At 35.8% G+C, this 21,631-nt stretch overlaps 1 protein-coding gene across 1 annotated transcript in view; it reads right to left on the minus strand.

Annotated features, from left to right (window-relative positions):
• EFCAB3 (EF-hand calcium binding domain 3) overlaps positions 1–21,631 on the minus strand; it is a 498,542-nt gene that overhangs the window by 215,783 nt on the left and 261,128 nt on the right. The window contains exons 66-78 of the mRNA XM_070227127.1: positions 21,239–21,292; positions 20,153–20,257; positions 19,536–19,589; positions 12,111–12,215; positions 11,146–11,199; positions 10,454–10,558; positions 9,858–9,911; positions 8,974–9,078; positions 8,313–8,366; positions 7,524–7,628; positions 4,809–4,862; positions 4,025–4,129; positions 1,791–1,844 (exon numbers count right to left, since the gene is read on the minus strand). Coding sequence (XP_070083228.1) covers positions 1,791–1,844; positions 4,025–4,129; positions 4,809–4,862; positions 7,524–7,628; positions 8,313–8,366; positions 8,974–9,078; positions 9,858–9,911; positions 10,454–10,558; positions 11,146–11,199; positions 12,111–12,215; positions 19,536–19,589; positions 20,153–20,257; positions 21,239–21,292 — 1,008 coding nt within the window. The remainder of the gene's footprint in view (positions 1–1,790; positions 1,845–4,024; positions 4,130–4,808; positions 4,863–7,523; positions 7,629–8,312; positions 8,367–8,973; positions 9,079–9,857; positions 9,912–10,453; positions 10,559–11,145; positions 11,200–12,110; positions 12,216–19,535; positions 19,590–20,152; positions 20,258–21,238; positions 21,293–21,631) is intronic.

A 21,631-nucleotide genomic window follows, 5' to 3' on the forward strand; every position in this document is an offset into this window, starting at 1 on the left:
TCCCAACAGCCAGCACCCGTAGCTTTTATTTGGAAGATGCCCTCATGCTAACAAAGACTGCTTTGCCCTCATGTACAGAAAGCAAAGAAAGTGTGACTGGGTCAGCCAATTACTGAAGACAGGAAAGTATGAAAGCCCTTCCTTTGGGTTATGACAACTCTGAGGTATAATTTAGAGATCTTTAGTGGGATTAGTCTGAAGATATCAGGACTCTGAGATTAGGCCTTGCCTTGGCTCCTCCTTCTGTTATGCTTCTCCCACCCAGTTATAGGTTTCCTTTCGTAACACTTCCGTAACAGTTCATCTGCACAGGAATCCTAGTCTCAGGGTCTGCTTCTGAAAACCAGATCTAGGATTATTAGCATTGCAAGTGGTCCTGGGAAGTAGAGTCTAAAGTGGTGTATGCCTTGCTGGACATTTAGCAACAAAGATGCCATTGATGGTAAGTGGAGTGGTGAGAGCACCTGACACTCTGTACTGTTAAAACTGAGATATTCATCTCTGGTGAATTAATTGCAAAGGGATACAAGCGGAAGGGGATGCACTCGCTCAGCTGATATTCTCTGAAGTTCGAGAGATATGGGGAAATTATAATTATGACTGTGGAATTGGTTGGTTGTTGCTTAGCAACTTGAGGCATGGTGTAACATCAGAAGGCTTCCATGGCAGCAACTAAAAACTCCCTCATCTCCTATATGCTGTGGAGACAGTGCTGAAGACCAGGATCAGGACCTGACTGTAAGAACAGCAGAACTTCAGAGAAAGCTGAATTTGGAGTCTTGGCAAGTCTTCTACATGACAGTTACGACTCTGATAGGGAGTGGGACACTGAGACTTGACGTGGGAACATTTGGATGGATGCACTTGTTGCCTTAGTAAAGGCAGTGTTTCATGGACCCTCTTGAGGAACATGGTTATCTAGTGGATCTTCAGGTCTTATATAATAGATCCATTTCAGTATGCCCAACTTCTCTGAATTTTGTGTTCTCCCCTCAGCATACTGCCAAGGCAGTTCTAGCGTGTCCCCCTAATTTAATGTCGGACATTGTTTTCCAAGCTCCTAAGAGCCATCCCAGCAGTATATTGTCCACCCCAGGTATTTTTGGCAGGGCATTAAAACTGGAGTTATATGAGTATGCACCCATATCCACAAACTCTTCCTATCCAACTTCATTTTCCTCACTCTACTCTGGTTTACCACCTTTAAGATCTTCTCCCAGACATGCTCTCCTAATTCTTGCCAAAACATATTAGCCAGGTATTGTTGTTCCTTCTATGAATTACCTCTTTCTTCCCTTAGCAGGGCCAGCACTTCCTCAGTTGGATCATTCTGAGACTTAAATTTGTTATAGGTCTAGTAGCCAGGAAGGGAAACGGAGGAAAGAAAGTACTCTTGCAAGGCATTTCCTCAATTGAAGCTTCTGCACAGTTTTTGGGAAAGGAGCAGAGCTCCTATCTCTAGTAAGTAGAAGTAGCCCACCTTCATGAGACTAGAAGTTCAGGAGAATTGGGGGAGCAATCATGTGAATTTTTAACAAAGCTTAATTTTTCCTTTATTCTACTAACCAAGAGAAGACATTTATGAGAACTTCTCTAGAGAATAAGGGTCTTTCTACCAAGATATAACATTAAAATTTTGTTACCAAAACATGGGTACCACAAAATCCAACTCTAGACAAATATTTATAATAAGGCGTATAGTAACAGAATCAACATGAAAATTAGGGTTAATGTAAAATACAATTATTGGGTCAATAGGAATCTTAGATTTATAGTGGCTTTGTACTCACCTGTAATGGCTTTCACTCCTTCCATCACATTAGGTAGATCGATATTCCCATTCACTACAACAAAAAGTCCAAAAGAGACACATAATCAATAATATGAGTTTAGAAAAAAAATAAACTACTCACGTAGCATAATAAAGTCCAGCTAAATTTGACTCACATCACAATTTTAATTGACACTCCTTTAAATGTTTGGATTTCAAGCATTATGTCATATTAATAAGAAGGTCTGATGGAGACTATGGACTCTGGGACAAAGAAAATGTACTCAACTCAGGCTTTTGGAAGCCCTTCTGCTTTGTAACTATAGTTGAAGATTCCCTTGGTCAGATATTGGTCAGATATTGTGGCACTACCAAAAAGCTCAGATCGAGGCCCTAATCTAGCCTGGAGTCAATGAAAGCATCAGGTAGGGTTAATAGCTGAGATGAATAAAAGAATTAGAAGCTAAGCAGAAGAAAAAGGAGGACAAAGCATTTTTAACAAGAAGGAGATGAGTTAAGACAGTGATTCTCAAAGTACGGCTCCTGGACCAGCTGCATCAGCATCACTTGGAAACTTGTTAGAAATGGAAATTCTAGGGCCCTATCTAAAACCTACTGAATTAGAAACTCTGGGGATGTGGCCTAGGAATTTGTGGTTTAACAAGCCCTCTGGGTGATTTTGATGCACACTCAAGTTTGAGAACCACTAGGTTAAGAAAAATGAAAGTCTGGGACAGCATGCTATATATGACCAATTTAATATGGCTGGAAGATAAAATGCAAGGTGAGGAGAAAAGAGATCAGGCCAGAGACACAGTTTGAGGTTGAGAGTCTTATAAACTATCACAAGGATATTACTGTTCATCTTTTGGGTTGTGGGAATAAATAAAGAGTTCTAAGAGGGGAGTAACATGGTCAGAATTTGATTTGATGGACCATTTTACCAGCAATATGAAGAACAAATTTGAAGGAGATAAGAATGTAGGTTGAGAGATTAACTAGAATGCTGTTGTAATGTCCAAGCTGGAGATGAAAAGAATCTGAACTTAGGCAGTGAAATCACTTGTTGAGGGTCAGGGATGAATCTGAGAAATCCTTAGGATTAAAAAATTACCAAGTGTTATAATAGGGTATTCCAAATAAAACTTAAGGAGAAGAAGTACAAGTAGGTTATAATGACAGATGACTGAGTAGATGATACTGTAATAAGGAATGCAAAAGTAGAAGTTAATTTATTGAGAAAGAAACTTTGCTTTGGGATATTAAAATTAAAAAACATCTGCAAGGGAAAACCTAAATACAGATGTCTAATGTGAGAGGTTGGGCCTAAAAATAAAGATTCTGAAGTGTTCATTACAGAGGTATAATTAAAAAAATTTTTTTAAAAGATTTTATTTTTCCTTTTTCTCCCAAAGCCCCCAAGTACATAGTTGTGGGTCCTTCCAGTTGTGGCATGTGGGACGGAGCCCCAGCACGGCCCAATGAGCAGCGCCATGTCCGTGCCCAGGGTCTGAACTGGGGAAACCCTGGGCTACCGAAGTGCAGTGCGCGAACCCAATCACTTGGCCACGGGGCTGGCCCCTAAAAAAATTTTTTTCTGAGCTGATATCAGGAAAGTGGATGAAATCTTTCATAGAATGTATAAAAGTGCAACGAATATTGAGCTAATGAAGGAATCTTGAGAATCCAAGCTCTTAAGAGGCTGTTGAAAGAAGAGTTGTTGAAACAGAGAAGGGAGAGACAAATAGGAATGAGGAAAATCAGGAGAGTGGACCATATAAAAGTGAGACAGAAGAGGTGAGAGCTTCAAGAAGAAAGAACCCACCAAAGAAGAAAGGTGCCACAGATATTAAATAATACCTAAATCATGTCCATAGGATTTTGCTATTAGATCACTGTTTAGCTAACTTGGTGAAAGTGGGTTTACCAAGAGTGGCAAGAGCAGATAGCAGATTGCAATGAACAGAGGAACAAATGACAGGTAAATATATGGATTCTGTTGACTTCTCGATACTTTTTCCTAATTTGCTTTCTTACTAATCTAGATCTATTAATGATCCTACTGGCTCCCTGAAATTCCTGATATCTATAGGGAAAGATGATATTTATTTTAGATTAATTACTCTTACCTTAACACTGGGCTCACCTCTAAGTTTTTAAACATTTATTTGGCACCAATTATGACTATTTTTCAAGACTATCACATAGAAGATAAAGATAACAAGGTGCCCTAAGGATATCTCTAGTGCTCACCATCAACCTGTAGTTTTTCTGATAGTTCAGCAAGTTCCTCTCCTGTGAGCTTGATTCCCATATTTTCCAAACTAGTATGGAGGTTATTCTTCTTAATCTTCCCTTCTTAGGAAAGAGATAGCAAAGCAAAATATAAAAAAGTCATATAATAGCAAAATAAGAGAAACATTTAAAAAGTATTATTATTATTAACTTTAATGACCACATATTATTAAAACAAAATAAAAGAGACAAAAGCTCATGCTTTTGTTATCATTACATTTCAACAATGCTGAAACCCCAAATAGACTTGTTCACTTGAAGGTTCAAATAGAAAGTCAATAGAAGAGTCAGAATTAGAATTGTATTTCCTTTAATCTATTCTTGTTGACAAGCCTGCATAATGAAACTGTGTTAAGGGTCTTGAACAAGTAGAACTGCAGACCACCAACTTAATTCCTCTGCACAAAAGTAGAGTTATTTTTGTTTATTGACTTGACATATTAGTTATCACTGCAGCTGATCACTGCTCTTTAATAAAGGCCGGGTCTTTTTTCCTTGTTGTTGGGGTTGATTTTTCCTTTTGAGAAAAAGTTGAAAAAGAAATCTAAGAATATACTGGACCTCCTTCCAAGAGAAAGTATATGTTAATAGCAGATAAAATGTAGTTGTGCTAAAAGAATCATAAATGACAAATTATATAGGGCCAAGATTCATACTTGAATGATACGTCTAGACAACTTAGGTAATATGATAAGTCTGGAGAACCTAGATAATATGCCTTATAATTTTGTTTCTTACTTACCTTTGAGAGACTTTATACTCTTCAATAATCTATTACGATATAACTTTCCAGCAGCTGTAAGAAAAGCCATAATTTATGTAATGGTAAAATTAATACGTAAGTCAAAAAATAGCATGAATTAAATAATTTCAGAAAACTTAAAATCTTTTATCCGTATACAAAAATCAATTGTACTTTTGTATAGTAGCAATGAGCAACTCAAAAATGAAACTAAGAAAGCAATTCCATTTACAAGAGCATTAAAAAGAATAAAATGCTTAAGAAGAAATTTAACAAAAGAAGTGCAAATATTATACTCTAAAAGTGATAAAACATTGTAGAAAGAAATTAAAGAAGACCTAAATAAATGAAAAGACATTCCATGTTCAAGGATTGGAAGACTTAATATTGTGAAGATGGCAATACTCTCCAAATTGATCTATAGAGTTAATGCAATCTTATCAAAATTCCAACTGGTGTTTGCAGAAATTGACAAGCTGATACTAAAATTCATATGGTAATGCAGGGACCCCAAATAGCCAAAATAATCTTGGAAAGAAAAAAGTTGGGAGACCCACACATTCCAATTTAAAAACTACAAAGTTACAGTAATTGAAATAGGGGGTGGGGTTCTGACATAAGACTAGACATATAATTCAATGGAATAGAATTGAGAGTCCAGAAATAAACCTTCCAATTTATGGTCAATTGATTTTTGACAAGGGTGCCAACATCATTCAACGAGGGAAAGAATAGTCTTTTCAACAAATGGTGATGGGACAACCAGATATCCATGTGCAAAAGAATATTCTTTTTGATCCCCACCTCACATCATATATAAAAATTAACTCAAAACGGATCAAAGATCTAAACATAAGAACTAAAACTATAAAACTTTTAGAAGAAAACATAGGTGTAAATTTTCTTGACCTTAGATTAGGCAATGTTTTTTTTAGATATGACACCCAAAGCACAAGTAACAAAAGAAAAAAAACCAGACAAACTGGACATCACCAAAATTAAAAACTTTTGTGCATCAAAAGACATCATCAAGAAAGTGAAAAGACAATCCATAGAATGGGATAAAACTTTTGCAACTCATATATCTGATAAGGGACTTGTATCTAGAATATATAAAGAACTCCTACAACTCAATAATAAAAAGACCACAAAGTTTAAAAGTGGACAAAGGATATGAATAGACTTTTCTCCAAAGGAGATTATACAAACAGCCAATATGCACATGAAAAGATGCTCAACATCATTAGTCACCAGGGAAATGCAAATCAAAACCAGAATAAGATACCACTTCACACCCAATAGGATATAATCAAAGGACAGATAATAACAAGTATTGACAAGGATGTGGAGAAATTGGAACTGTCATACAAGTGCTGGTGGAAATATAAAGTAGTGCAGCCACTTTGGAAAACAGCCTAGCTTTCTCAAAAGTTTAAACATAGAGTTACCATATGACCCATCAATTCTATTCCTAGGTATATACGTAAGACAAACAAAAACCTATATCCACATAAAAACTTGTACATGGGGGTTGGCCTGGTGGTATAGTGGTTAAGTTCACACCCTGCTTTGGTGACCCAGGGTTTGCAGGTTTGGATCCCAAGCATGGACCTACAAACTGCTCATCAAGCCATACTGTGGTGGCACCCCACATACAAAATAGGGGAAGACTGGCACAGATATTAGCTCAGTGATGATCTTCCTCAAGCTAAAAGAGGAAGATTGGAAATAGATATTAGCTCAGGCAAATCTTCCTCGCAAAAAAACAAAAACAAGAAAACAAAACTTGTATATGAATGTTCATAGGAGCATTATTTATAATAGATAAAATGTGGAAACAACTGAAATGTCCATTAACCAATGAATGGATAAATAAAGCGTGATATATCCATACAATAGAACATTATTCAGCAATAAAAAGAAACAAAGTATTAATACATAACACAACAGGGATGAACTTGGAAAACACTGTGCTAAGTGAAACTAATTACAAAGGACCACATATTGTATGATTCCACTGTTACAAAACGTCCAGAATAGGCAAATCAGTGGAGACAGAAAATAGATTAGTGGCTGCCAAGGGCTGAGGGTGATGAAGGAATTGGAAGCTGACTGCTAATGAGTGCAGGGTATCTTTGGGATAATAAAAATGTTCTAAAATTGACTGTGGTGATGGATGCACAACCTTGTGAATATCCTAGAATCCATTGAATTGCACACTTTATTAGGTTAATTGTATAGTATATGAATATATCTCAGTAATGTTGTTAAAAATTGCTTCACCCAAATTTTCAGCTTTATTTAACAATAAAATTAAGGAAGAACAGCCTTTATCAATATGATAAACTTGTCCCGTCCAGTAGGCCTACTATGCCAAAACATAAATATATCTTTACTTTCTTTTTAATTCTGACTTTAACTTTAATTTCTTCCATTGCTGTCTTATCTCTCTTTTTTCCTTGTTATGATATAAGGCAATTAGCGGCCTGATGGGTAACAATAGACATTTGTTAACTCTGATGGCAACTTATACCTGAAGAGTTGCTTGGATTCTAAAATAAACTCTAAATGACACTGCTAGTTTTTATATGTAACTTAAATTTTAGTTTTTAAAAAATGTTCTTCTATCATGTTTTAGAAGAAATTAAAATTTTCATAGAGATCCACAAAAATCCAAGCTTCCTGGAAGCTCCCACAGATACTTGTATGGCTCACCATCAGTTGGCAGTACTTTCAGCAGCTTCTCTAATTCCTTATCCGTGAGCTCAATTCCAAGATTCTCCAAAATACTTTTTAGATCACTAGACTCAATCTTCTCACCTTGAAAAATAGGAGATTGGGTATGTATGCATACATCATCATTTGAGATAACAGCAATTATTTCTAACTACAAGTTATTCTATGATGATTAATACCATCCCAATTTTCAGGTTGAAGACTAAAGTAAAGACAAAACTTTTCAACTATAGAATCAATATATAGGTTAAATCAAATTTATTTCCTTAATAAAAACAAGAAAGTTTCTCCTAAAATTAGGGAAATACTACTTCCAGAATAAAATATGATCAGTTAATTAAAAAAAGATGCTTATACGAATTTTTCTTCAAAAAGTATTTTACTTTAAAAAATAAGAATTATATGATGAATACAATGAAGACATTATCTAGATCATTTTTAGGTTTCACTGTCTGATTTGCTGTGCCACTGCATAGATTTTTCTGTGCCATTCTACACTGTGGTTATTAAACATTGGTGAATTGAATCATATTATTGTCATAAACAACAGAGATGATAGAATTTGAAAGCAAGAAATGGTATGGTACTTTCATTCTAAAAACTTAGATAATTTTATATCAATATATGGAGCATTAGAGGCAAATATTTCATTAATAAGTATAGAGAAATACTAGAATTTACAAGTCAATGATAGAATAATGGGAAATATCTGGGAAAAAATTAATGTAGATAACTGCAATCCTAATTTTACAGTTACTTTTCACTCACCTGTAAAATCTAAGACTTTTTCCATCAGTGTTTCTAGAGGAATTTTCTTATCAACTACAGGAGAGGATCAAAATCACATTGAGGTATAATACAAAAGTTTGTGAAAAAACAGGAATAACTTTTGCACTTATTATGTGTTAGGCACCGTCCTAATTGTTTTTTATATTTATTTAACAAATACTTATCGAACATACTTTCTAGATTACTATTTTACCCAATTTTTACGCTTTTAACAAGTAGGAAAAAAAGAAAATTCTAATTATGAAAACCATACAATTGCACTGATCCAATTTCTGGACTATAATGTCTCAAACTTATCTGTGTTAGTAAGGGGAACTAATTCAGAAGTGGGTACATCTCAAGAATCTGCATTCTTGTATTCAAAATTTGAAAGGCTCTACTACTAACCATGACACTTGTAGAGAGCATGAAAGTCACACATATCACAAATATCAAAGACCAAGGTTTTAATTTCGACTTTGTTAACTGGATGCTCATAAACTCAAATGACATTCTCTATGTTTTGGTCATTGACAGTATCACCACACTGCTCTTCCCCCTTCTTCTTAAGGAAAATGGCATTTCTTCCCTTATATATACTCAAAGGTTCTTTTAACTAAACTCTCTGTAGGATAAATATCGTATCTGATAACATGCTTACCACCAACATGTATATTTTGAGTCAGATCTTTAAGTTCCGTATCTGCAAGTTTGACACCCAGGTTATTCAGAATGGTGTCCAGGTTGTTGATATTGACCTTCCCACCTAAGTAAAGTAACAATCCATAAAGAATATTAAATAACTCCAAAAGAGAAGTTCTTAAACTTTTTTGATACACATATCCCATTGTGAATTTCTTGAGCAGTATATGATTACTCACAAAGTTCACACACTATTTCTGGCAGATTATGTACTCACTAAAGCCTATTGAAGGATTCCCTCAAAATCTACTAACTTAAGGTTAAGAATGTTTGCTCTAAAGGGAAAAAATAAACTAACTAATGTTCAACAATTTTAGCACAGAGACCAAATATTTTAAGCCTACAAAAAAGTCAACTTTGAAGTTAGAATTAAGGCCACTTCCTTTGAGACTTGTCTTGGGGGACAGCCTACACAACACAAAGTTTTAAATGGCATTCAATAAATGCTCAGAGAATTCTGGTTTTGGAGGCAAACATTCTTTACTTCTAAGTGATATGTGGGTCGACTTTTGATGAATGAACTCCCAGCTTAATTTTTTTCCTGCTACTTACTAAATTACTTGAATTGCTGCTGATCATTTTTGCTTTTTTTTTTCTCTACAAACTCAAAATTTGATATTTCTTTTCCTGAAAAGTTTGGAAAAATCAAAAGAGTGTGTGGGACTTCAATTCCAAAATAGAACATGAGATTCATCTGCTAAAGTAAAGACTGAGCTCTAAAAAAGTATAAATTTACAATCAGTATATATGACAGATGGCAGCATTCACAAATTCAACATCTTGAAAACAGTAGAATCTGAGGATCGTATATTCATTTGCATTCTCATTATGTTTCTCACTCACCTTTAAGAGACTTCACACCTTCTAGCAACCTGTTCTTAAAGATCTTGTTATCATCTATAAAAAGGGGCACAATTCAGATCATAGAGAAATGATGCAGCTATTCACTAAAATTATTTCAGGAAAGCTGAGATTTTCATGATTTGCTGCAGAAATTTCTCACATTAAAATAAAATTTGAGAGAAAATTAGGGAAAATTTGTAATACAGTGAATCCACCCAAAAGTTAGCACACAAGGCACTCTACAATATGCACAACTCTCTTTTTGCGTGTGTGATTCCGCCCCTCACCTTTTATCCCCTTCTAGTTTAACATCATCTCTTTTCCTTTCTTATTTCCCACAATCACCTATACGTATCTAAGAGGTAAGGGTAACCTTAGAAATTTCTTCCCCTTGATGGCATGATTCAACGTGATAGAGATGTTTATTCCAAAACTAAGAGCTAAACTGCAAAGATGGGAATTTCCCTCAGGAACATTTAAATTATCTTGAGACGGGTTTTTATTTTTTTTGCATCTTAGCAAATGGGAATAGTTTGAGTTTTCAAAAAAAGCTTAAAAGAACCCTTTAAGGTCACATCAGTATTTGAAATGCTTACCATTTAAAGGCAGGTTTTTCACCAGTTCCAAGCATTCCTTATCTGTGAGCTCTATTCCAATGTTTTCCAGAATAGTTTTCACATCTTTGACATCAACCTCCCCTCCTTAAAAAAGACAGACATCATTACATATATGAATTTAAAGGTTCATCTAATGATTCCAAATAGGGAAAATTAGTCTATGGCTATAGCATGACTAGGTACAGGATGAAGAGCAAAGGCTAATGAGACGTCTCCAAGTACACTGACTACGACATTCACTGAAAAATAATTTGATCTCTGAATGCTAATAAAAGAAAGTACAATCATAATGACAATGGCAAGGCAACTCTGAACCCAGTGAAATCTACATTAAGTATCTCTTTTTTCAATTAGAATATTGTAATGACAGTCAAATAATTGTATCAACTAAGGTAAGATCTGTTAGTCTCATCTTTATAAGTTATCAGGAGTCTTTACAAAAGGACTTCACCTATTATTTTACTGATATAGAATTTGGCTGTTCTAAAAAAGAAGAGAGTAAAATATATAAATGAAAAATACATCAGAAAATAAGTGAATTGCTAGTAATTGTTTTAAACAGTTAATAAATAAGGAGATAAATGCCATAACTACCATGGCAATTAAGGGATAATGAAAAAATATAATTACTGTAAATACTAAACATCTTAGATTTATAAATTCTTACTTACCTGTAGTAGCTTTTACTCTGTCCATCACCTGTTTCAGACCAACCTTCCCATTAGCTATAAGAAAAGACTCAATGAAGATAATATCACAAGCTCAGAAAACAAACTTCAGACATATATTTTGTCGAAACAATCCCACTCAAATTTTCCTACAGTTTTATTTTACCTGAGATCATTTATTAAATGGCTGGATCTCATGTAAGTAAGGTGATCTACATTAATATAAAGGTTTCTTATATTTTAGAATCTGGGTCAGGAAAAGTATACTTTTCCTAGTATTTGGAAGCCATTATAAGCCACAGCTGAAGATATTATTGGAGTTAGCCAGGTAGTCTGGTAACTTTACTTCATGTACCAACAAACAGAACCTGGTATGTTCTAAGAGGTTCGTGCAGGAGGTAATGCATGAACTATATCAGTGTATTAGTAGAGAGTGATCAGAAATACAGAAGGATAGAAGAGACTTCACATGGAGGAAAGGTTGAGAAAAGAGAAAGGCTAGGGATATCCTGCTATGTATGTGAAACTACAAGTAGTTGAACATGACTTGAGGAAAAAATGAGAGAAGATATGATATCAGAAGGCAGATGGAGCTCGAAGGTCTTGTGCACTATGATAAGAATCTTTGAATTCATTGTAGAGTGAAGATTTCAGTAGACAGAGGGATGGACAGAACAATGGGCCAGTTGACTTCATTTACAGATTTTCATATCCCTATTCTTTTGCTTTCTTGTTAATCTACATCTATTAGAATCCTAACAGCACCCTCTGTAATTATTGGTATATCTAAGGAAAGATAATGCTGATTTCAGATTAATTATAATGAAGCTCCAAGATTCATTCTGTCTTTAACATTGGGCTCTCCTCCAAATTTTCTAACAGGTATCTGTCAATTAAATATATTTTTTAAACATATGAGATATAAGGCAAAGACAGAAAGATGCCCTGAAGATACCTATAGTGCTCACCATCAACTTGTAGGTTTTCTGACAGATTTGCAAGTTCCTCTTCTGTGAGCTCGATTCCCAATCTTTCTAGAGTACTGTCCAGGTTATTTACATGAACCTTGCCCCCTTAGGAAAGAGACAATGTAGAAACATGAAAAAAGTGTACTGTACCAAAATTTTGCATGAGTAATATTATTTTTAGTATCTTGAATGACTGTGGTGGTTTTGTACCTCATCAACTTAGCTAAGTTGAAACTATATTTCCAAGAATTTCCTTTCCTGTATGGCTTTATTTATTTATAATTTATCATTTACTTATTTTTAAAGACAATTGCATAATTGCTTCTAGACCCATAATCAGACTCAAGGTCCAGCAGGCCTCTGGTAGTAAGATACCAAGTCTGACTTGTAAAGAGTTGGAATACACTTCAAAAGAACTGTAAAAGTTTTACTAATTTATATGGTTAGAATAGATCCCAAGGGTTTTTGACCTGGGTGGAAAACAGATAATGTTAGATTGAGCTGAATTTGATGATATGGGTGTATTATAAGCAGAGAGTCTGAATTCATTGTGTTAGCTCAAGTGGCTAGGAATGGCTCTAACAGTTTGCCGAGTCATTTGACTGAAGCTGAGGCCCAAAGATGGCCTATACTAAGTGAAGCTGAAATGTCTGAACTTCCTTGGTACACTATAGAGCAACATTGTTCAAAGAAACATAATTTAATCCACAAATGTGAGCCACAGATGTAGTTTTAAATTTGCTAAGAGTCATATTAAAAAAGTAAAAAGATAGATGAAATAAATTTTAATAAATTTTATTTAATCCAATATTTCTAACAAATTATCATTTCAAATGTAACCAATATAAAAATGATTAATTAGCTATTTTACATTTTTTGTGCTAAGACTTTGAAGTTCAGTGTGTATTTTACACTTACAGCACATCTCAATTTGGACTAGTCACATTTCAAGTGTTCAGTAATTACATGTGGCTAGTGGCTAGTGTACTGGATGGCACAGTTATAGAAGAAAGTATCTAAAAGAATGCGAGGATCAGAATGCTGGAGTGGAATTATCACGTAAGACCTGCTCACTCACCTTCTCACTGTGTTCCCTGGGAAGGTCTAGAGCAGGGCTTCAAATGAGGCTTTGGAGACCACGCCAGTCTGAAGTCACTATTCAACTCTGCCATTGCAGTGCAAGAGCAGCCACAGACAGTACATACACAAGAGTGTCTGTGTTCCAACAGAGCTCTACCTTTATTTATAAAACATGTGGCAGATTGGATTTAGCCCAAAGTCTGTAGTTTCCTGACCTCTGATCTAGAGGATATCTTTATCAAGGCTGCAAGAAATACATTCATTAGGAGATCCCAGCATCCTTGACAAGCTCTGTGGTAGCTATTCTCTGTAGGCCAGAAATGATGGTGGAAATGCTGCCAATGAACCAAGTTCTCTGAATTCAGTGTTGATAATGGAATCTTGGGGTGGAAGGAGCCAAGTTGTGGCACTAAATTGCCAGAGACAAGATGGATATGGTTACCATAAAAGGCAGTAGGGTCAAGGCAGCAATCAGAATGGTTTAACTCATAAAGATATTTGGCATTGCATAAATAATTGTGGTACCCCCAGAGCAGAAACAGAGGGACAGCCTACTAAAGATTTGCTTGGTCTGAATAAGCAAAAAAGTTCTAGATCTGGTGAACAAAAGTCTACCTTGAATAACAACGAAAGAGAGCTATAGCCCCTCAATCAATTCCCAGACGTTGAACCAATTAACAAGAGTTAGAGCCCCTTGATTGAAGAGGAGAACAGGTCTCCTTGAAGATGGCATCTGGAGACTTATCTCAGGATAACTGTGCATTGGAGAAGGGGATATAAGCAGACTTTTTTTGGAAGTACTGTACACTGGCTCTGAACCAAAATGTGACCGTGGTCCACCATCCAGAGTAGGGGTTTATGGGAGTAAGGTAAGCATTATCATAGAGTTTTGGCTTGGTTCCGTCACACAATAGATCTGGAGGATCATTGAAATGACCCTGTGGTCATTTCCCCAATTCCAGATGCAGAGTTGGAATAGACATACTGAGCAATTGGCAGAATTCCCACATATGTTCCCTGACTTGAGGATAAGTGCTGTTATATTAGGAAAGATCCAGTAAAATTGTCTTCACTTACCCAAATTATAAACCAAAAGCAATATGACATTTCTTAAGAGGTAGCAGAGATTAGTACTACCATAAAGAATTTGAAAGATGCAAGGGTGGTGATTCTTATCATATTCCCATTCAATTTGCCTATATGATCTGTGCAGAAGACAGCTCTTAGAGAATGACAATTGATTATTGCAAACTTAATTAGGTGGTCGCTCCAATTGCAGCTACTATTCCAGATGTGGTTTTGTTACTGATGCAAATCAACAATATCTCCTGACACCTAGTATGTAGTCATTGATCTGGTGAATGCTTTTCTTCTTTATGCTTATTAGTAAGAACCATATGAAGCAGTTTTCTTTCAGCTGGTACAGCTAGCAATATACCTTTACTGTCCTATCTCAGGGCTATATCAACTCTTCAGTCCTAGGTCATAATCTAATCTGTAGGGACCTTGATCTCCTCTTCATTCCATAACACATCATGCTGGCCCATTATACTGATGATGAAATGCTGATTGGACCTGGAGAGCAGGCAGTAGCACCTAATCTAGATAATTTGGTAGGGCACATGCATGTCAAAAGGTTGAAAACAAAGCCCACAAAAATTCAAGGACTTACTACTTTGGTTAAATTCCAAAGGTCCTGCTGTCTAGGACAATTAAAAAATAACCCTTCTAAGGTGATACGGAAGCTGGATGGAGCCTTTGGAAGAACACTGACAAGAGATTTTCACATTCTGAGGTATATGGGGTAACTATTCAAGTTCAAAACTGATTCAGCTTGAACTACAAAGCCTGACTTATGGCCTACCAAACATACATTGTACATCTGCTTTGCCATTAAAGTAAGGAATCTCTCTTGAGATAAAGAATGCATACTTCCCCTCCTATGCCCTACTGGTAACAACGCTCTATTGGTAATGCCCAGATTAGTCTCTTTCCTGTTATCATGGTCATGTTGATCTGCTAATTTGCAACCAAATACCTATTTGAAAATCTATCCTGAATGCGTTTAATGTACCTTCTTTGTTCTAAAAAGATATAAGACTGTACTGAAACCCATGCTTCTCTGGAACGCCTTGTAAGGCCTTCCTGGGTTATAATCCTCACTCTGGCTCATAATAAACTCACCCCAATTTTTATTTACAGGTTGGTTATAGACTATTTGTGTCAACAACACTATGGGTGAATCCAGCAAAGATCTTTAGGATTTTTGATCAAGGATATGACATTCTCTGCAGATAATTATTTTACTTTTGAGAAACAGTTTCTAGCTTGCTACCTAGCCCTCAGGAGGCTGAATACTTGCCCAATGATCACTAAGTTACCATGCAAACTGAGCTGCCCATCTTGAAGTAGATATTATCTGACCCATCAAATCATAAAGTTGGGCATGCATGACAGCACCCTGTTAACAAATGAAAGTGTTTTATACAGGATTGGGCTTAAGCAGATCCTGAAAGCATAAGTAAACTGCATGAGCAAGGAGCCCAGATGCCCATGCCCACTCCTCTTTGTATATTGCCTCTTTTCTTTCAATCTATAGCTAGGTTTTGTGAAGAATTCTCCATGGGAGGAATGACATCATCAAAATGGTGATATAGGAGTTTTCTACTGTCTCACCCTCTAAGAACAATCACCATGGACAAGAGAGCCTTTGAAGTCCAGGAGTCCAGTGGAGAAGTTCTGTCACACCTTTGGAGCAAAAAACCCAAGACTGATACACTGAAGAGAGTAAGAGGAACAGTTTCACTTTACCCTCATCAGTCCTCCCCAAAGACAGCACAGTGCAATGCCAAGAGAGACCTTCTAGGCTCATGAATTCTCCCATGGAGGGAAGCAAGAGCATGTGAGTGAGCACCCAGCTTCCCCAGCTACGCAAAATGCTGTCAAATGATGCTCACCCCATCCAAATCACTGAGTCATGAACTGCATGACTCGGGGGAAGACAGCAGCCAAGTCATGGAATAAAAAGTATCAAAGGGATGTGGATCCTACTAACTGCTTGGCAGATTCCACCAGGAAGCCCACCCATGAGCCTTTGGAGATGCCTGAAGATCTGCCCAACTGGCCATGGGCACCCCTAATGCTCTGTGCACCTCCCCCATCCCTGTGGTTGGCTCCCTGTGTGTGCCCCCAACAGCAGCAAGAGCAAGCCTTTGCAGATGGCTAATGATCATGCTCAGAAAGCCAGCCCAACTAAGCATGATGGGAAAAAGCACAGAAACCCGAGAATTTAGATCACTCAGGGAAAGCAAACAAGAGGCTGTCAGCATCTGGCCTGGCTTTGTAGGCATACAATCTTAAGAATTCCCCCTCAAGAGGGAACAAGAAGAATGGAGCGGACATATCTGTAGAAATGGTCTGAGAAAGCCTCAGAATCCTTTACAGGATTGATGGAGGCATTTCTCTCCTGAAGCCAGTCAGAAAATACTGGAGGAGGTGATGCTTCTTCAAATGTGAAGACAGCAACACAAGGCTTCAAGGAACACGAAAAATCAAGGAAACATGACACCACCAAAGGAACACAATAGTAACCAACCCCAAAGAAATGGAGATATGTGATTTGTCCAATAAAAATTTCAAAGTAGTTGTTTTAAGGAAGCTCAGTGAGCTACCAGAAAATACAGAAAGACAATTAAATGAAATCAGGAAAACACTAAAGAAGAAAATGAGAGGTTTAATAGAGATAGAAATCATGAAAAAGAGCCAAATAGAAAATCTAGAACTGAAGAATACAATGAATGAAATAAAAAATGCAACAGAGAGCATTAACAGAAGACTGGATCAAACAGAAGAAAGAATCTGTGTGGTAGAAGAAAGATCATTTGAAATTACCCAGTTAGAGGAGGAAAAAGAGTGAAGAAAACCTATATGAACTACGGGATGCCAGTAAGAGAAACAATCTATGTAATACTGAGTCCCAGAAGGAGTAGAGAGAGAGAGAAAGGGGCAGAATGCTTATTTAAAGAAATAAAGGATGAGAAGTTCCCAAATCTGGCAAGAGAGTTGGACAGCCAAGTTCATAAGATTCTTAGGTCCCCCCAAAACTTCAACCACAAATGAATTTCTCCAAGATGGATTATAGTAAAACTGTCTAAAATCAAAGACAGAGATTCTGGGGATTGAATATACAGTATGGTGACTATATTTAACAATATCATATTATATACTTGAAAGTTTCTAAGAGAGTAGATCTCAAGTATTTTCACCAAAAAAAAATTATGAGAGGTGATGGATGTGATAATCATTCTGCAATATAGTGTGCATCAGGCCAACATGTTACATGTCAATTGCATATCAACTAAGTGGGAAAAAAAAAAAAAGAATATCCTATGACCAATTGACTGAAGAAAGGAAAAAACTGGGTCTGGGCCACTTTGTCTTCCTCTTGCTATGAATCAACAAGTAAAGAAAGGGATGACTTTGCTGGTTGGAGTGACTGATCCTGACCAATACAGGGAAATTGAGCTACTACCTCTCAAGAATCTAGGACACCTATTGGTATTCCCTTGTCCTGTGATTAAAGTTAGTTGTAAATTAAACAACTCAATACAATACAGGCGGGACTGATAATGGTCCTTATCTTTCAGGAGTAAACTTTAGGATCACCCACCAGGTAAGGAGGTAGGAGCAGCCAAAGGGTTTAGTGAGGTAAAAAGCAATATAAAATGTAAGTGAAAGAAGAAAGATATTATGCCAGCTACAACCACACGACCAGTTGCTAAAAGACTGCACAGAATTGTAATACTTATGAGTATTTCTATATTACTTTCATATAAACATATTTGTGAATATTTTAGCCAATTCTTTTCTTTTTATCTCCTCTCCCATCCAACCATCATTTATATAAGATTTGTTAAGAGTAGGTAGCCTTATATGTCATTGTTTAAGTTAGAGGATGTCAAGGAGGAATGTGACTCAATTAGAAAATAAATGGATATAATCTAGAGATGGATGAAGTGATAGCAGGGATTTTCTGAGAAGAGGGTTAGCATAGTTTTGGTTGTATGAGAAATGGTCATTATTGTTTTTATTTGAAATATAAGAAGAGTTAAAGAGGTATGTATGGGTGCCAAATTGCCAAGGGATGGATGGTGATAGATTTTCATTGTGTCAAATTAGTTAAGCTGGAATTATATTTATATAAATTCCTTATATACTTCTGGCTGGCCACAGAAAATTTTGCATGATATTTGGAAGGCAGAAGTGAAGCAGCTGCTATTACAGTTTAAAGGCTGGTGCAGGGAAGGTGCCATTACAGCTCACGATATTGTTGTTAATCTCCTGGTTCACCTTATTGGCATGGGATGGAAGCCAACTAGAACTTCTGGCTCTTGCCACATCTCCTTTAGACACTCCTAGTCTTGGGCTAGGCACATGTACATCTCCATGAAGAAGAATGCCAGTTTCTTTTGCAAGTCACTCATATTCTTAAGGGTGGGGGAAGTAAGATAGATAGACATAGATTCCAGTTTGTACTCATGGGTTCTAGTTTGTCCATGTTCTCTCCAACTCTTTCATGTCCAGTTTTTCTTTCAGAGTGCTGGCCTTTGTGACTACAGTGAATTCAGGACTTTAGGACCACCACCAGAAGGAAAAACAACACTTTTCATATACTTCTTCACCAGCTCTCACAATTGTATAAAGTCTAATCCTTATAATAAATCCCTTATTTTATGTCACTCATAGAGATTTTACTTCCCTAACAAGTCTTAACTAATATGATGGCCATACATTCTTTTAAAATAAAACAAAACAAAAAATACAATGTATTTTTTGTCTTTGTATAACTACCATTTAAACAAAGCTAAAATCCCAAATAGACTTATCCAAGTATACAGAGAAAGTCAATAAAATAATTAAAATTAAATCTTGTCTTAGTAAGAAAACAATATTAAGGGGTTTAGGCAAGTGGCACTGTAGACAACAAACCTAGTACTTGTACACAATAAATAGAGGCTATATATATATTTTTTGCCCAAGTTTCTATATTAACTACTTATACAATTGACCAAATTCCTTGGGTAAAGCTAATCCCTCACTTCACTTATGCTGTGCTTTCCTGGGTTTGATTGTTTTTTGAGGGGAAGGGAATGTACAGAGTTGAAAAAACTGCAAGAGTGGAACTTCCTACTATATAATATATGCTGTTATCAGGTAAAATGTGGATAGACTGAAAGAATTATAAATAAGGAATTATACCAAAGTGAGGAGCCAGGATTCATAATTAAATGGTATAAAGTTGGGGAATGTCAGACAATATGACTTTTAATTGGGTTTCTTACTCACTGTTGAGAGACTTCAGACCCTTCAGCAACCTCTTTTCATATACCTTTCCAGCAGCTGTAAGAAAAAACATAATTTATGTAATGGTGAAACTAACATGAAATCACAAAGGTGGCATGAATTAAATAATTTCAGAAATAACATTTTAAGAAGAGTTGTCTCTAATTTTTATTCTATTTCGTCTAAAACAACGAAGTTAGGGAAGAGAAACTTTCTCATTGTGACAAACCTTTCCATTCCGGTACCTGAGAGTCAATTTGCTCAAACATAACTATTGCTTCCCTTTCTTTTTACTTCTGCTTCCTATCTTCATTTTATCATTGATCTCTTATTTTTCTTTTTTTCTTTATGATATAAGCAAGTTAGAGGCTTGAGGGGTAACAACACGTTTAGCTGTTAATGTCAACTTTTGTCTGAAGGGTTACTTAACTTCCAATATAAATTCTAAATGACAATGACAAGGTTCCTGTATAACTTAGAACTCATTGTCCTTAATATTTTTTTCTTTCTCACTTTTAGAGGAAAATAAACAGAAACAGAATTTGAGATTTTTACACAGACTTAAAGACACAAATAAATGAGGTTCCTAGATGGCCTCTGTGATTTCTATGATGGCTCACCATCAATTGGCAGTGTTTCCAGCAGCTTCTCTTTTTCCTTATCTGTGAGCTCAATCCCCAGGTTTCCCAGGACATTTTTGAGGTCACTAGAATCAATCTTTTCTCCTTTCAAAAGAGTGGATGGTAGACATAGGAACTTTAGGTACTATGGTATTATCTTAAGTTATAAAATATGTTCTATGCAGGTTAATGATACCCCAATTTCAAGAGGAAGGGCTAAGTAAAAAGAAATATTCTCAATTGTCAAATCACTGGGCATGTCTTATGGTATTTATAAAATACTATATTTAATATAAATTAACTAGAATTTTCCCTAAAGTTGGAAAATACAACTTCCAGAATAAAATCTGATCAATAAATTAAGATAACAGATTCTTATACAAAATTATTCTTCAAAAATATTTGATCCTTGGGTGAGAATTAGTTGATGATTTCAGTGAATACATTATCTTGATTATTTCTAAGCTTCACCATGTCATTTTTCTCTTTTTCTATATGTTTCTGGATTATGTTTATTTGAACACTTGTGAAGCAAGGCATATTGTTGGCAAAAACAACATAGAATTTAGGATTTCAAACTGACATATAGTCTTGTATCCTATTGCAAAAGTTTTCCTAATGTCAGTCTGAGGGACTTTTAGATGCATATATTTCATAATAAAACATCAGAATTTAGTAAGATACTAGAAATACCACCGAAGAACAAAATTTTTTTTATTGCAGTAACATTGGATTATAACACTATATAACTTTCAGATGTACATCGTAATATATTTCCAATTCTCTGTAGATTACATCATGTTCATTACCCAAAGACTATAATCCATCACCACACGTGTGCCCAGCCACCCCCTTCCCCCTCCTCCCTCCCCCCTTCCCCTCTGGTAACCACCAATCCAATCTCTGTTGCTATGTGTTTGTTTGTCATTGTTTTTATCATCTACTTATGAGTGAGATCATATGGTGTTTGACTTTCTCCCTCTGAAAAATATGGAATGCTTCACGAATTTGCGTGTCATTCTTGCTGAAGAACAAAATTTAATATAAAAGACTGAAATCCCAGATTTACATCAACTTCTCATTTACCTGTAAAAGCTTTCACTTTATTCATCAATGTTTCTAGAGAAATCTTCTTGTCAACTGTAGGGGAAGATTAAAGTCACACTGAGATAAAAAGACTCACAATATATTGTGAAAGACAGCATGGGAGTAAAGATAATAAATCCTCATTTATTACGTGCCAGGCACTATCCTAGGTGCCTGACATATACCTGCTTAAGAAATATTTATGAAATAATATTTTCTATGCTATTATTTTATCCAACGTATATTACCTTCAGTAGCATTAAAAAGAAAACCTAAGTCTAAAAAAAAACCATTGCAATAATATAAATTTTACGTATAGTTCTTAAAAAATTTTTTTTATTAGGTATACTTGACATACAACATTATATTACTTTCAGGTATACAACGTAATGA

Source organism: Equus caballus, chromosome 11 (assembly GCF_041296265.1).
Source record: "Equus caballus isolate H_3958 breed thoroughbred chromosome 11, TB-T2T, whole genome shotgun sequence".
Taxonomy (NCBI): domain Eukaryota; kingdom Metazoa; phylum Chordata; class Mammalia; order Perissodactyla; family Equidae; genus Equus; species Equus caballus.